At 40.6% G+C, this 17,713-nt stretch overlaps 1 protein-coding gene across 2 annotated transcripts in view; it reads right to left on the reverse strand.

Annotated features, from left to right (window-relative positions):
* Nucleotides 1-17,713, reverse strand: part of adarb1b (adenosine deaminase RNA specific B1b) — a 120,415-nt gene that overhangs the window by 19,438 nt on the left and 83,264 nt on the right. For both annotated transcript variants that reach the window (XM_089002813.1, XM_089002812.1), the window contains one exon: nucleotides 7,630-7,704. In XM_089002813.1, coding sequence (XP_088858939.1) covers nucleotides 7,630-7,657 — 28 coding nt within the window. In that variant the 5' untranslated portion in view covers nucleotides 7,658-7,704. The remainder of the gene's footprint in view (nucleotides 1-7,629; nucleotides 7,705-17,713) is intronic.

Raw genomic sequence — 17,713 nt, forward strand, 5'->3', positions numbered from 1 at the left:
ACCCTCGAGGACACCATACATCAAGAAAAAGCTTTCCATTCATATTATTGGACATGCTGAAGGGGGGTTGAGAAGGGGAGGGGGACACAGATCACTGAGCCCAGTAAGCAAAGTGGACGGAATATTGGCAAAAATTTTCATTTATAACATCCTTCAGCAAAGGCTTGATAGGTTACTCCTTGCGGTACTCGGGAGAAAAGAGAAGCCGCAGTGTGCATGAGTGGGACCGGAGGTCGGGTTGAGGGGGAGTGCGGGGGAGGAGTGCGGGGAAGGAGGGACGAAGAGGGGGAAGGGGAGGTGAAAAAATATCAACAAAAACAGAAGATTATATCAAAATGAAGCAGAGTGACGAGACTCCACCTATCGCTGGTTCCACCCAAAAAAAAATCCAAAAATTCAAAATTTGACATGCCACAGGAAAATTTGATATGATATGTACTTGTCCAAAAAGAGGAAGCTCAATATTTGGGCGTCATGTATATGTTCAATGTCGCCTGAAAAAAAAAAAAAAACGAAGCTCATCGTTGTCACGTTCCACCAACATGCCGTGACCATCGGGATCAAATCTTGGACATGTCTTGAGACAGGTTGACCCAAAAAAACGGGGACTTCAAAAACCGTTCTTCAGTTTCTGAACCCTGAAAACATGTGCTGGCGGACAGACACATGCGGTCGTCATGGTTGGATTCGTTTTGCACTTCAAATGGACATTCAAGAATGAGAAGGGCAAAAAGCCAAGCCAGAACTAACCTATCACGGGAAATATAGACATGCTTGATTCATAAGAAAGCAATAATTACCGTATTTTCCAGTGTATAAGGCGTACCCAAAAGCCTTGATTTTCTTCAAAAGACGACCCTGCGCCTTAAGACGCCGGTGCGCCTTATATGTGGTCATATTGAGCTCCAACAGATCTCACAACTCCTTTCAGCAGCCACTGACCTCATTTCCCTGTAACACCTTGTAGCAGCTTATAATTTGGTGTGCCTAATATTTGGAAAACTTCAATATATTTATATATTATATTTGGAACTTTTTTCATTCATTGAAGACACGCCTTAACATCTGGTGTGCTTTATATATGGAAAAAGTTTGAAAACACACCATTCATTGGGGTTACGCCTTATACACAGGGACATACTATATATCCCAAATGTTTAACCCAAGTTGAAAAGGTCATAAGTCGAAATGGTCTAAATCAATTCAAAATGTTGAATAGAGAATCGGAGGCTGACTTGCAAACTCGGTCGATTGCTGTGCGAGAGTGAGATGCTGGCTGGCCAAAATAGTCGTACGCGTTGCCGGCCTGCTAGCGCGTTGCGGTGCCAGGCGTATAATTAACATTTTTAAAATAGGGTCTGGAGATCGTAAGCACGGGTGGTCGTAAGTCAAGACGGTCGTAAGTCGGATGTTATATATATATATATATATATATATATATATATATATATATATATATATATATATATATATATATATACACAGTAAAGTCTCGTTATATCGATATTCAAGGGAGTCCGAAAAAATATCGATATAACCGGGACTATCGATATATCCGACCCTGTTTGCATGTAATTTTCTCTGTGCGTGCATAGAAATAGTATCGATATAACCGGGACTATCGATATATCCGATATCGATATAACGAGACTTTACTGTATATATATATATATATATATATATATATATATATATATATATATATATATATATATATATATATACAGTAAAGTCTCGTTATAGAAATGGTCTAAATCAATTCAAAATGTTGAATAGAGAATCAGAGGCTGACTTGCAAACTCGGTCGATTGCTGTGCGAGAGTGAGATGCTGGCTGGCCAAAATAGTCGTACGCGTTGCCGGCCTGCTAGCGCGTTGCGGTGCCAGGCGTATAATTAACATTTTTAAAATAGGGTCTGGAGATCGTAAGCACGGGTGGTCGTAAGTCAAGACGGTCGTAAGTCGGATGTTATATATATATATATATATATATATATATATATATATATATATATATATATATATATATATATATATATATATACAGTAAAGTCTCGTTATATCGATATTCAAGGGAGTCCGAAAAAATATCGATATAACCGGGACTATCGATATATCCGACCCTGTTTGCATGTAATTTTCTCTGTGCGTGCATAGAAATAGTATCGATATAACCGGGACTATCGATATATCCGATATCGATATAACGAGACTTTACTGTATATATATATATATATATATATATATATATATATATATATATATATATATATATATATATATATATACAGTAAAGTCTCGTTATATTGATGATACTGCTTATTACGATACGATTTTCATTTCCCGGCAAATTTCTAGTCTTTTTATGTATAATTAGTTTTGTTTAGTACGATAAATTAGACCTCTTCAAAATTGACCTTTTTATTCAAACATGGAAACTGAGGAATTCTCCAAGGTCTAAGTTAGATAAATAGACCAGTTATTGTGATCTTGGACCTTAGCTATGCCTGCCTCAAGAGCCATGTAATTTTATTGTTGAAGTTTTTCAAAAACGCTGCAAAATTTGGGATATTATGTCCCTATTGTCATTGTAGCTTTCCAGAGGTTGATGCTATAGCATTGAAAGTGGCACCAAATGAAGGCTAATAAAATTTTCTTGAATATGGTGGTAAGCACAATAAAACACATGAACACCTGTGTAAATTTTAGCTAATTTTAATGCACAAACAGCTGGAACACTACAAAAAATCAGTTTGATAGTATGATAGCACTGCACTGACACATATATTGCATATAAACTGTTAGATAGGATGTTACTAATACATGTATTATCACTTGTTCAATGTGGCTTTTTTTGAAACTGTCAATTTTTTTCCTGTGGTACTCCACAACTTGTAGTAAGCAGCTTCTTTGCTCTGGGTCAGTTGTGATTTGAGTTGCAAAGTCACTCATTAGTTTCACACCTCTCTCAGCCACATAATTGGTCACTTTCACTGACCTCACAAACTTCTGTGCATTCCTGTAGCTGTCATTGTCTTCCCAGGTGTCAGCAGGAGTAGTGAGCCAGGCACATTTCACTTGAAGAGCATCAAACAGAAAGTGAGACTCTGGCCCTACCAGGTCTGTGAGAACTGTAGCTGCCTTGATGACAGGAAACACTGGCTTGCCTTTCCTGTGACTCTCATGTTTCTCTGTTTCTGACAGCTTGACTGCGAGCTTCTCTTTTGCAGACTTGGTCATGCTGGCATGTGAACTGAACAAGGTGAATGGCACTAGTTCCTGGGTCAGATACGAGCGGTGGTTGTTCATTTTCTTGAGAACAGAGGTTGCCAGTTCATAGTCATACTGCTTGTATTGCAGCATGTTCTTTATAAGCTGGAGGTCATGGATAGGTGCATCAGCTGCAGATGTGGTGGTCACCCAGTGGCTGGTGTAGAATAAGGCCAGGAACTTCATCATCCTCTCCAGCTTGAAGATATTGTCTATATTGTATTTTAGTTCCTTGGAAAACATGAGCATCTTCATAGAGTAAATGTTCCTGGCCATCCAGCGGGCTTGGTGAATGGCACCTGGCTTGGCCCATGGATATCTCTAGGAGGTTCCTCCCAAGCAGGATCAGGCACAGCTGCCACCTCTCTGTAATCTGCCCTCGGACTTGCTTCCTCAAGGAAATTGCTTAAGACTGCAATTGTGCTTGTCTTCTTCTGTTTCAAGTCTTGTTCAACTAGGCCCAGAACTCTTGGGCAGTCCTTAACCAACTTGTCCCACTTCTCTTTCACATTGCTGAACATTGGTTTGTCAGGACTCTTGACCTTGCTAAACACAGCCTCCCATACACTTCCAATTGTTACCTCTGATATGTGATGGCAACAAGCAAAGTAGAATACCTTTTTGCCTAATTTTTCGTCAATAAGCTTCGCTGCACCCTTGTTGATACCACCGTTGCTTGCTGTGGTATCAAAATTAATTGATTGAAGTGATGAAAGGAATGAAAGTAAAAAAACAAAATACAAGAGCTACTGGAAAGGCAGCCAATCTCGCAGCGCCGTCTTGAAGTCAAAAGAACAAAAAAAAAAAAATGAATTAAAATTAACACAGGTATTCATGTGTTTACTACCATATGCAAGAAAATTTTATTAGCTTTCATTTGGTACCACTTTCAATGCTATAAATAACATCAACCTCTGGAAAGCTACAATGAAAATAAGGACATAATATCCCAAATTTTGCAGTTTTTGAAAAACGTCAACAATAAAATTACATGGCTCTTGAGGCAGGCTTAGCCAAGGTCCAAGATCACAATAACTGGTATATTTAGCTAATTTAGACCTTGGAGAATGGGAATATCAGTTTTCATATATTTGAAGAAAAAGGTCAATTTTGAAGAGGTCTAACGATATACATGGTTCTTACGATAATCCGGGTTCTACGGTGCCCTTTTTAATCTCCTGCCGGCCATTTTGCTATGTTTATATCGATACAAAAGCAGCTTAAGGTGAATCGATATTTGCTTAGGGGTTTCTATACAGTACCACCATTATTGAAATCTGTATCGGTCACACCGTTGGTCACGTGACTAACGTGACCCATTTCCGTGTCTTGTGCAGTGTAGCAGACACCATATTCTACCATTTTCAACCATGGCGAAACGAAAGAAATGTGACCTCGCAACGAAATACAAGGCAATCGTGGCTGTTGAGGAGAATCCAACAAGGAGCAAATCATCCATTGCAAAAGAATTCAACGCGCCGCAAAATACTTTATCAACGTGGTTGAAGAGTAAGGATAAAATAAAGACGGCATCCGAAGCGTTGGACTTTGGACCTGGATCAAAGATAAGAACGTTGCAATACTGTAGGCTTCTTATACAGTGTACAGTTGTTTGACACCAATGTCAACCATGGGGAAACGTAAGAATTGTGATATCCGAACAACGTACAAGTCAATCGTGGCTGTGAAGGACAATCCAACAAGCAACTCCTTCATCGCGAAATAGTTCGACGTGCCGCAGAATACTTCATCAACGTAAGTAATGTAAACGTTGCAGTTTTTGTTTTCCATACATGTATTTAATTGTGTTGTATTCAGATATCTTCATCGCTTGCAATAATCACTGTTTTTCATATGTTTGTACATGCTGGCGTTCGTGGTTTCTCTCATGTGTATAATGTCAACAATGTCGAGTGCTACTCAGAGTCACGATTGCAAGAGTGCGTTATAAAAATAGTAAAGGACGTTTTTATTTAAAGGACAACCGACGTCTCCGGACAAGTTGTGTCCATAATTTGTCAAATGGCTTCAAATGACTTATAGTGAGTGTATTTTATAAAGATTCCACCGCATATAACTATATTTTACGTTTTAAGACTCGGGCTGAATATTCCGGAAGTCTTATTTTTGAGTTGGTGACGAGTCCGTACGTGACGCCCCTGACCGAAAAAAGGACACATTGTAGCCGTCCCTCCATCACGTCAATATATTTTGCTGTACTTGTATGGTCTGAAAACGTTATGATGCACCAAAAAGACCCAGAAGAGGGCGACCAAGCTCCATGTAAGGAATTTATCAGCCTGTGGAAACGGGCTGATTAATTCCTCACACGGAGCTTGGTCACCATTTTCTGCCTCGTTTTTGGTGATACATTTCCCCCCAATGTTGCTTCAAAATGGCACGGAATAAAGTATTTAATCGATTGCAAACATGTATGCTTTCCTCTTCAGAACTATTTGAGTCATATTCATAACTGGATGTGTAACAAGAAAGCATATTCTCCAAATCTGAAGCCATTGTTTTGATTCTCCAGCAATGCAAGACGTCTTGGCGTGACGTCACGAACTGGGGGCGGGACTTTCTGAAAATGCCCAATTCGCAGCTCAATATTTTGCAGATTTTGGACACTTTAAGTCATTTTTATTGGTGTTTTGCATTTGAATAAAAATATCATCCTGCATGTTTTGGATATTTTTTCTGATTCCCAAGAATATCGATATAACGAGACTTTACCGTATATACTGTTTATAAAAAATACACAGGTAGCATGTGAAAAACACATTCCTAACGCCCCCCCGCAAACACACCCAAAAAAACAGCTCGATCTGACTTTCTTGCAAATGGAAAGAAAGGGATACCGTGATACGGCTTTGAGAAGCACATAAAAGCGGTGCCGCTTTTCACCAAAAGCAAAATCAAAAGCCTTTCCGAATTTCGGTTGGATCATGTGGAATGCAAGAGAGCCTTTTGAGATGAGAGATCAAAGCCGGAGAGCCTCAACCATTATCGCATGCACTAAATAAATGATGACCGACACAAACGTGCAGTTCCAAAATATTCACGGCGACGTTGGTGTCATCTGCAGTTACGATCTACCACAAAGCTAACACTTAGCCGAGTTTTGCATTCTTATTCACCAACCACGCTTTCCTCTTTGTATTTGTCAACTGTCCGGATGCCCTGTGGCATCCCCCAAGGGTCAATCTCTGTACTACATGACAATTGTTTGGAGGAGAGATTTGGCGATATTTGATTGGATTTTTCACGTTCGTGGGAGGGCCTGACCCGACCGGTTGACTTTTGCCACTGGGCAATGATGATTAGCCATCGGAAAAAAAGAAAATAAAAATCTGCTAAAATGTAAAATAATCCGTTATCATGTAGCCTGCTTTAGAATATGTATTTAAAGTACAGCTCAAAGTCTTCATGATGGCAAATGGGGGGGCAAACATATTCGATCACACGTTCCTTTCTTCAACTTTCTCGGACGCCATGATGACAAATTTGGTCTCGGACGTCAAACTGAGGCATTCACTGCCAGACGTGGAAAAATGTGTCTACTCTAGTGCCAGGGTTTTTGTCACTGTCACCTGAATTCCAGGACCCCCATAATATTCAGTTTTAGGACGACATAAACATTCAATACAGTATTAGGAACCGTAGACTCTCTTCTTTCATCAGAAAGAAAGAGTTAATTCCTAAATTATATGAGTCTGGAGTTATATGAGCCTGAAATGAGGGTGTCTGTCCAAAATACAATACATACATATTGATGTATATAGCGCTTTAACAACAGCTGAAGCTGTAACAAAACGCTAACATGGACAAAAGGCCAATTCTGCCCCCTCGTGCAAGGGAAAAACATTGCCAGAGGCCATGGCCAGCGCTTGGCACCCAAGCATGAAAAAACAAAACCCGGGCAAATTTGGGAATGGCGCTCAACGTCATATTTTCAATTTCCGAATAAATTAGTGAATGGCAGTGAGTTAGTTAAAGTTCAATCAGAAAAGAAGATTTTGCGAGCAGGAAATTTTAAGAAGGCAAAATGTAGTTTCATAACCCGAAGCTTGTCAGATATACTGATTAAAGTTTCCCTTTTATGTTGCACTGCTGGATGTCTCGGTTCGCGTCAGGACAAGTGACGCCAAGAGAGTTTGAGGGGCAGTCCCGCGAACCAATTAGCGGGCGTCTCACAGTGACGATTCCGTTTGGCTTGCGGCCAAGCAGCAGAAACGGAATGTTTAACCGCTTTGGGTCGGACTGATAACGCTTCAAGATGAAGGCAAACCGTGGAGGCCATGCAAGAAGGTGAAACGGGAACGGAAAAGCCAAGCGAGCCGAAAAAGCCGGGCCGACTCACTCATATTCTCCTCCTCATCCATATCCATGGCGACGGGTTTGTTCTGACCTGAGAGCTGCCTCAGCGCCACGGCACCTGAAAATCAGAGAACAGGACAAGCAGACGGCTTGAGTGCCACATACTGAAAAAACATGGCAGGAGGGCGCTGATTGAAGGGGAGTGATTTGCATTTGAGTGGCGACAGCCGTGTTGAGTTGCGCTGAGCCCTCATTAAAAAATATATTCCACAAAAACATTAAAAAAACAACAACAGAAAAGGACTTTGACTTAACATTGTTTCCCAATGCAGACCCTAAGAAGGTACTCTGAGGTCCCACTCGTGTCCAGGAACATTTGTCTAGCTAACGAGAAATGAAAAAGTTTTTTTTTCAATCTGAATTTGTCAATTTGACTTTCATAATCAACATTTTCAATCAGAAAAAATATGACACAATCCTCCCACACGATTGCTTATGGATCGCCATATAACATATAGGCCAACTCCTTTTTTTTAACCTACTGTCAAACTCGCAATCGCTTGAGAGTTTTGGGATCAAGTTATATTTAATTTGGGATTGGTGCAGAATAAAAAAAAATTAAAAAAATAAATGACAAAATTTGGACGAAGGCCCAACAGTGACAAATGACAAGGAAGGGGCTTTGGCCACAAAAAGGCATGCCACAGCAAAATAACTAATTGATTAACTAACTAATTAACGAATTAAATACATATATATTTAGCATTTTTCATTGGCACAGAATTTTCCAAAAACAATCCAGCAATTAAAAAAATAATAAATACTATAAGACTGACAAAATTTGGACTGAGGCATAACAAACACAAGACAGGAAGAGCTTTGGCCACAAAAAGTCATGCCACAGCACAATAACTAACTGATGAACTAATTAACTAACTAAACAGATATATTTAACATTTTGTATTGGTGCAAAATCTTCCCAAAAAGCCGCAGCAATTAAAAATAATAATCATAAAATAAGACTGACGAAATTTGAACTGAGGCATAACAGTGACAAGCACAGTAGGAGCTTTGGCCACAAAAAGTCATGCTCCAGCACAATAACTAATTGATTAACTAACAAAGTAATTAACTAACTAAATATATACAGTAAAGTCTCGTTATATCGATACCCAAGGGAGTCCGAAAAAATATCGATATAACCGGGACTATCGATATATCCGACCCTGTTTGCATGTAATTTTCTCTGTGCGTGCATAGAAATAGTGTCGATATAACCGGGACTATCGATATATCCGATATCGATATAACGAGACTTTACTGTATTTCACATTTTGCATTGTTGCAACATTTTTCCAAAAACAACGCAGCAATTAAAATAAAATAAGATTGACAAAATTTGGACTGAGGCATAACTGACAAATGTCACAGGTGGAGCTTTGGCCACACAAAGTCATGACGCAGCACAATAACTAACTAATTAAGTAATTAACTGACTAAATATATATTTAACATTTTGGATTGGTGCAAAATCTTCCAAAACCAATGCAGCAATTAAAATATGAACAAAATAAAATAAGACTGAACAAATTTGGACTAAGGCATAACTGACAAATGAAACAGAGATTTGACCACAAAAAGTCAATAACTGACTGATTACTGACTAATTAACTAGCTAACTAAATAAATAGATAAATGATCAAACAAATATACATGTATAAATAAACAAATTAATACACAAATAAAAATAAACTATTGAATGAATAAATACAGTAAATAAATAAATGAAACAAATGGATGCATGAATTAACAAATAAATAAATATACATATCTGAATAAGCAAACAAACAAGTAAATATAGATACAAAAACGAATGAATGAATAAATGATAGAATAAACAAATAGTGTGCATCAAAGTAATAGCAAAGGACCGATATAGCGCAGTGAGGTGTATTTTCAAGGTGTGCTGTGCGCTATCCCCATCCCATCATTAAAGTACAGAACTTTAAAAGATTGTGTGGGAGAATGTTTCTGACTTCCTGCTGAATAACTTAAGAAGTCATCCCCCAAAAAATTATATCATGCTGAGTGCCAATGAATGGAGCCGAGGAACGCGCACGTTGAGGCGACAGAAAAATGAAAAGACAGAAAGGCAAACGGCACAAAAGAGCGAGAAAGACGGCGTTCCGATAGTGAGCAGATTGTGCTGATTTGGCTCACCTTCCATCACTGCCCCCATTGCTCAGTCAGACGCTTGCCGAAGCTCAACCAAATGGGCTAATTAATCCGGCCTAATGGTGGGTGACAGTAAATATGCTAGCATAATTATCTCCCGATTAAAGATTCATATTCCGAGGCCTAATTGAAAATGAAAAGGTGAGGTGAGGAGGGGCTGAAGGGTGGGGGGGTGGTGGCAGCCGAGCGGAACTCGCAAGATTCATTTGAGTGAGAGTAAGGCGCGCCTCCAACCCCTCGGCTGTTCCGAGCCACGTAGCACACTACTTCCACAAGGCGCAGACTAGCCAGTTAGCGCAAACCCGCAGATTGCAACCAATCTGTTGCTTTGACTTGCAAGCGAATTTGCCGCAAGTCGACATGTGACGCATTACATTGCTTTGTATCCCACGTTTGGCCAAGACGGATACAAATAGTAGCTGATCATTTCCATCAGGTGTCGTTGGAGGAGTAGTAGTCAAAAATAGCCAGGATGGGGGCTCTTAGAATGGATAAAAAGTTTTTGGGATGGTAGCTTGAAGAAACTGAAATCAAATCACTTGAGGTGTTCCTCAAGGGTCAAATCTAGAACCCAAACTATTCACATTGTGGATATAAATGCATTTCAAAATGACTGAAATGTCTCAAATTGCAGAACTCACAGAATATTGTGTTGTGGGACAACATAAACATTCAATGCAGCGATGGAAACCTTAGACTCTCTTCGTTCATCAGAAAAACAGAGTTAATTCCTAAGTTATATGGTTCCGGAGTTATGAGCTTGAAACGGGGGCAGATGTACAAAATACAATACATACACATACATAATGATTTATGTAGCTGAAGCTGTAACAAATTGCTAACATGGACAAAAGGCAAATGCTGCCACTTGTGGAAGAGAACAACCATTGCCAGAGGTATGATCAGCGCTTTATTGGCACCGCCGCAAAAAAAAAAAAAAAAAAACAAAAAAACCAACACATTCGGGAATGGCGCTCTACGTCACACTTTAATTCCCGGATAAATTCAGGAATGGTAATGAGTTAAAACGATTTGAAGACAGGCAAAAATGGTGAGACAATAAGGCACATGAGCAGCCGAATACAGAGTTAAAATGACGGTTCTTTGTTTTTGTTCAATCCTTTCCTCCGCACGTTGCCGCCGATGCACGGGTGCGCCGTCATCGGCATGCAATGTAAATGCGCCTGTCGGGTTGGATTTTCAGATGAGACTGCCGTCTTGGAAATCAGATGCAGTCCCTGGGGGAGAGTCTCCCAAACGCGGGTGAGCATTTGTGTGTGTGTGTGGGTGTCTTGTGAAGTGAATGGTGTCGAAATGGGTTTTAAAAGCACACGTGGGCCGTTTTTTTGATTGGCAGTTCGATTAGGATGGCAAAAGATGGCGGGAAGGGGGTGGGGGAGTTGTGTATTTGGAAGTTGACCTTTTCTAAAAACTTTTCCTTCATAGGCTTTTAAAGGGGGTGGGGCTTCAAGATATTATATCTAGGGCAATCCTGCCTGTGGTTGGGGGCACTCTGAACTGGTCACCAGCCAATTTGACAGCACAACATATGCCAATTAGCTCAATCTAGCAATCGTTTGTAATCAGTCAAATGATGGCCCAGATCAAAATGGAAGACTTTTTTATGGAAATGGGACAAAACCACAAAAAGTTTTATATATATATATATATATATATATATATATATATATATATATATATATTTTTTTTTGGGGGGAGGGGCTACTTCCATCAAAATAACCAAGAGAATCGACGCTGAGCGCTGTCTCGCCATAAACGAACTTGAGAACTGCGTCACTGGCTTGCTTGCAGGTATTTCCGACCTGAGCCACGGGGGGAGGGGGGGGGGGCAGGGGGGTAGAAAAGATGAGAAAGTAGATGAAAAAAACTCTAATTTAATCTGGCACAGTCTGAGAGACTGCGAGGAAATGCTCAGCTTTTTGATTTGCCTCCCATCTGTGGCTTGTGGCAAATGCCGCCGTTGCTATGGGGAATAGCGAGCGGCGGTGGCGGGGGGGGGGGGGGGGGGGTAGCAGTTGAGCGGCTTGGCGTGGTGAACGTGAACAAAGGGAAAGAAAATGAGAGGGGGGGGGGAAATCTTGTGTGTTAGGCGAAAAGTGTGTATACCAAAAATTAATTTCCCATAGGAAAGCATTAAAATTAGAATAATCCGTTCCCAGGTCCCCATAAAACATAATTTTCTACTTTCTAATTTTCTAAGCCTTAAAACTGCACAAAATACACCATATTTTATGTATAATAAATGTGCTATGGCATTATAATTAAAGAACTAAACTGTACAATATAATAAATTCGTTTATTTTACCTTTGTGATGGTCATTGATGGCTTGATGGAATGGAGTGGCCGGTTTCATCAGAATTAAACACTTGATGAGGAATGTAGCCTTCTTCTTTCACCATCTTGAGGAATTATCCCCTGTAGGTGCTTTCGCTGCGATAATTTTACCTAGTTCCTCATCAATTGTGATCTGTTTAGCTGCGTTGATAGCTTTTTGCATCAAGTGTACAGATGACTTGTGTGGGTTATTTGTGGAGCCTGATTGATGGACTATCTCTTAACCTTGCAGTCTGCACTCTACCTTTGAACTATCAAAGTTGAAACGAGTCCCAATTTCACTATTTTCTATCCATTTTGTCACTCTCTCTCTGTCTTCTGCCTATCTCTTTAATGTTTTAACAACCTCCTCTCACTGCTGCATTCTTGACCAATCACGTGGCTTTAACCGACGACTGGGGCAGGGAATAGAGGACCAAAACAAGTCAGCTGCCATTTTCTTGTTAGGAGAACTGGCTCGTTCCAAATGACACATCACTCATTGTGGCAAAATAGTTCGTATGTCAAGGTAAAATTTTCATAAATTTAACGTTCGTAAACCGAAAAGTTCGTAAGACAAGGGGTTCGTAAACCGAGGTATCACTGTATAACAAAAAAAAACAACACCCCACACCCCCCCAAAAAATGCATCACTCTTGGAACCGTGGATGACACAGACATGCCAATCGACACCTTGTAACTAAAGAAAACAATAATACCCCCCCCCCAGAAGAAATGCCATCAATAGAGACCAAACGATACCTTGTCATTAATAAAATACAATAAAATAGCCCCCCAATAAAAACAGCGTCACATTTTGAAACAACAAATCTAAACTTGAAAATTTGCTGCAAGTCGCAGAAGTCTGCAAAAGCCAGAAAGGGGCGAAAGCCGCAGGGGGCGACGGCGCGTGGGAAGGAAAAAAAGGAAGGAAACGTGTTTTTTTTCCACCCCGTCTCGCAGACTTTAATATCTGCCAGTGGCTCATTTATCACGCCGCCACGCTGATTGTGAAACGAGGAAAAAAAGGTGGTCAAAAAGCCCAGCCGGAGTATCAATATGAATTTTGATTTGATGGCTTTTTTTGGGAGGGGGAGATTGCATTTCTACGGGAGGGGGCGGGGTGGGCTGGTATGGGGAGGGTGTCTGGTGAAGTCGAGGTTCACCGGAGCGTGACGAGAAGATAGTGATGGAGCGAGACAAAGGGCAGGTGAGCCATAATGGTGCTACTGCGCTCCAGTCATACATTCCACACCCCCAAATGAAAAATGTCTCACTTCATGCGTGCATACAAAAAATGCATCACAAAATACAGTGATACCTCAGTTTACAAACGCTTTAGCTTAAAAACATTTTGCCTTGCGAACATTAAAATCACGAGAATATCATCTTGGCATGCAAACTAGTTTTCGGCAAACGAAACAAACCACACGGAGCGCCAAGGTGGCTGGCGGACTCGTTTTCATCACGAAGGAGGTGTGTGTTTGTGTGACTTAGCGTCCCAGTAACAGTATACTAAGTCGACCATTGCTACGTGTGTTTTTGTGTTGTCTAAGCAACGGTCACAGGCAATAGAAGAGGTTGAAAAACTGTTGTTTTGGATTAATGCAAAGCAGCTAGCAGGGGACACTGTGAGTGAGGGTATTATTGCCGAGAAAGCACGGCAACTTCACTCAGATATCATCAAGAATCGAACTATGTCAACGACCATAACAAAGGTCAATAAAACGCCTTTATTATCCAGTACAGTTTATTTCTTTAATTACAATCCAATAGCACATTTATTAGACATAAAATAAGGTATATTTTGTGCAGTTTTAAGGCTTATTTAGGAGGAAATTATGTTTTATTGGGACCTGGAAACAGATTATTCTCATTTTAATGGCTTCTTATTGGAAGTAAATGTTTGGCAGACGAACCTTTCGCCTTACACACACACTTTGTGGGAACCAATTAAGTTTGTAAGCCGAGATATCACTGTACATATATCATACGCGTCCACGATCAAAACTCCAGATGTTTGGATACACGTCTTGACGTTATGAGTTGCGAGTCACCCTCGGCGGGAGTCGAATGACGAGCAGAAATGACCTGTCATTCGATTCAAAATCAAAGGGAGGGGGGGGGGATGAGAGGAGAACTGAATCAAAGTTGACCAAAGTCCAAAACGAGGGTGTGAAAATGAGGCCTGTGGAGGGAGGGTGGGGTGGGAGGCGGTTGAAAGTGGACAGAGACAAATGACAGGGGGGAATGGTCTGTGCAGGAAAAGGCTGCCTATGAGACGAACGAGTCCTCTCAGTGGACTTAATGCAGACTGATCGGCCCACCGGGTTGCAATGCCCCCCCCACCTCCCGCCCAAAAAAAAATCACCAGTAGAGCTCACGTTACAGTCGCAAGGTCACTTTCATAATGGCGCAACGGTAACGGCGTGAACGACGTCTTCTAGCAATTTTCGACATTGGTGTGATGGATATGCAGAACCCAAAGACCCCCCCCCCGCGCTCCTCTTTTTTTTCAGAAAAAAAATCCTCATTAGGGAATCAAGTCAGCACTTTCAAGTCGATTCAAAACTTGAAAAGTGAATCAAAAGGTGACAGCATTTAAAACTCATTCACTGCCATTTCCGAATTGACCGTATTTCCTGGCGTATAAAGCGCACCCAGAATCCTTCATTTTCTTCCAAAGATGACCCTGCACCTTATACGCTGGTGTGCCTTACATTTGGAAAAAGTGTGAAAATCCACCATTTATTGGGGGGGGGGGGGGGTGCCAGGTAGAGAAAAAAAGTTCTTATACTGTGACTGTAAAGTGTCCTTCAGAGTTTTGAAAGGCGCTTAGAAATTAAATGTACAGTGATACCTTGACTTACGAAATTGCTTCCGAGACAGCGTGTGTAAGGCGAACATAATTTTCTACTTTCTAATTCTCTAAGTCTTAAAACGACACAAAATATATATTATTTTACGTATAATAAATGTGCTATGGTATTATAATTAAATAAATAAACTGTACTATATAATCGTTTTATTTAACTTTTTGATGGTCGTTGATGGCTTGATGGAATGGAGTGGCCGGTTTCATTAGCATTAAACACTTGATGAGGAACGTAGCCTTCTTCTTTCACCATATTGAGGAATGATCCCTTGGAGGTGCTTTCACTGTGATAATTGTATCTAGTTCCTCATCAATTGTGTTCTGTGTAACTGGGTTGATAGCTTTTTGCATCAAGTGTACAGATGAATTGTGCGGGTTGTTTGTGGAGCCTGATTCATGGGATATTTTAATCTTGCAGTCTACACACAAAGTTGAAACTCTCTCACTGTCGTCTGCCTGTCTCTTTAATGTTTAAAACACCCCCGCCCACTGCCTCATTCCTGAAACGTGCCTTTAACCAAAGACTGGGGCAGGGAATAGAGGACAAACAGTCGGCTGCCATTTTGTTGTTAGAAAAATGGGCTTGTTCGCGAACGAGACATCACTCATTGAGGCAGCCCCGTGTACGAAAAGTTCGTATGCCAAGGTAAACTACGTATGCCAAGGTAAAATTTTCATGAACGTAACGTTCGTAAACTGAAAAGAGTGCCATTCCCGAATTTGTTCGGCTTTTTGGTTTTTCTTTGGAGGGGATAGGGTGGTGGGGCAATGAAGCGCTGGTCAGACCTCTGGCAATGATTTTCCCTTCCACAAGGGGAAGCATTTCCCTTTTTTCATGTTAGTGCTTTGTTACAGCTTTATCTGTTATTAAGGGAACTATAAAAACCAATATGTAGGTATTTGTTTTTTTTACTTCGTTACTTCCAGGTTGAGTGAACGCTGGCGTGTGTGGCTACCGCTGCTCACCCGAGAAAAAATATCTTGTGACTGTAAAGTGTCCTTAAGAGTTCTTAAAGGACAACCGACGTCACTTTTTTGTTTCCTAACTGACATCAAAAAACATTTTATAGCATCTAAAATACCCAAAACACGCAGTATGATGTTTTTATTCAAATGCAAAACACCAATAAAAATGACTTAAAGCGTCCAAAATCTGCAAAAAAATTGAGCATTTTCAGTTCGTGACATCATGCCCGACGTCTTGCATTGCTGGAGAATCAAAACAATGGCTTCAGATTCGGAGAATATGCTTTCTTGTTACACATCCAGTTATGAATATGATTCAAATAGTTCTGAAGAGGAAAGCATACATGTTTGTAATCAATTAAAGAACTTACTGCGTGTCATTTTAAGGCATCTGGACTGCAATGTAGCTTCCCAGAAAAGAGGCAGAAAATTGCGACCTCTTGTAGACATGACAGTGTATTGCGTTTCCACAGGCTGATAAATTCCTTATATGGAGCTTGGTCGCCCTCTTCTGACGCAACACGAGGTTTTCAGACCAAACAAGCATTGACGTGATGGAAGGAATGCTACAATGTGTCCTTTTTTCAGTCAGGGGCGTTCCTTGAGTGACGTCAGGTACGGACTCGTCACCAACTCAAAAACAAGACTTCCGGAATATTCAGCACGAGTCTTAAAACTTAGCTATGTGCGGTGGAATCTTTGTAAAATACGCTCAGTAGAAGTCATTTGAAGCCATTTTACAAATTATGGACACAACTTGTCCGGAGACGTCGGTTGTCCTTTAAAGGCGCTTATAAATGAAATGTATTATTATTATGATGATTATGATTATTATTATGATTATTGCATTGCCTTTTGTACATCTACCCCATTTCAAGCTCAGATAACTCCAGAACCATATAATTTAGGAATTAAATCTTTTTTGACGAAAAAGAGAGACGAAAGTTTCTTACACTGAATTGAATGTTGATGGCGTCCTAAAACTCAATATTCTGTGGGTCCTGGAATTTATGTTGTCAGATTATTTGTTATTTTGGTTTTTTTTTCCCCCAAGATGGGTGGCGTGTTAAAACGCAGCGGCTCCTTCTCTCTACCGGCATGTTGGCATTTTCGTGTTTATTAGGTTTGTCAAAGTCATTATAAGTGCTTTGTACGCTGGGTCTGAGAGGACAATAATTTCATCTGTGCTGTATGTATTGGCATATTTGACAATAAAGCTGACTTCAGTGACAATGACAAAAACCCTGGCACTGGAGTGAACACATTGTTGCACATCGTCTGGCAGTCAATGAGTTAATGAATATTGGAGAAGGTGGCATCAGCATGTAGTAGGTAATACGCCATAATGGGAGTACATGTGTGGACCCCGGCACCTTAACAGGAAGGGGTTGTGGCCCAAGGGGGAAAGACAAAAGGGGGAGCAGGGGGGGGAGTACCTGTCTGGCTATCTAATTGAAACTGATGGGCCATGGTCGAGCGGGGGCTGAGGGGGGCACCGACGCACTCAAGAGTCTCTTCTTCAATTTGGCCCAACTAATGACAAGCCAATTAGGCTGCCAGAAAAGATTTGCCTTCCGAGATACAAATACTTTCACTTTCACTGCAACGGCCATTCAGAAAGAGGTGGCGTTTTAAAATTGGTATCTGAGAAGCTTGGATGAAAAAAAAGCCAAACTAAGCTGGATAAAGTCCAGTCAACAAACTCGCAGAGTGCAA

This window comes from Hippocampus bargibanti, linkage group LG08, assembly GCF_051943395.1.
Source record: "Hippocampus bargibanti isolate YZ-2025 linkage group LG08, ASM5194339v1, whole genome shotgun sequence".
NCBI classification, from domain to species: Eukaryota; Metazoa; Chordata; class Actinopteri; order Syngnathiformes; family Syngnathidae; genus Hippocampus; species Hippocampus bargibanti.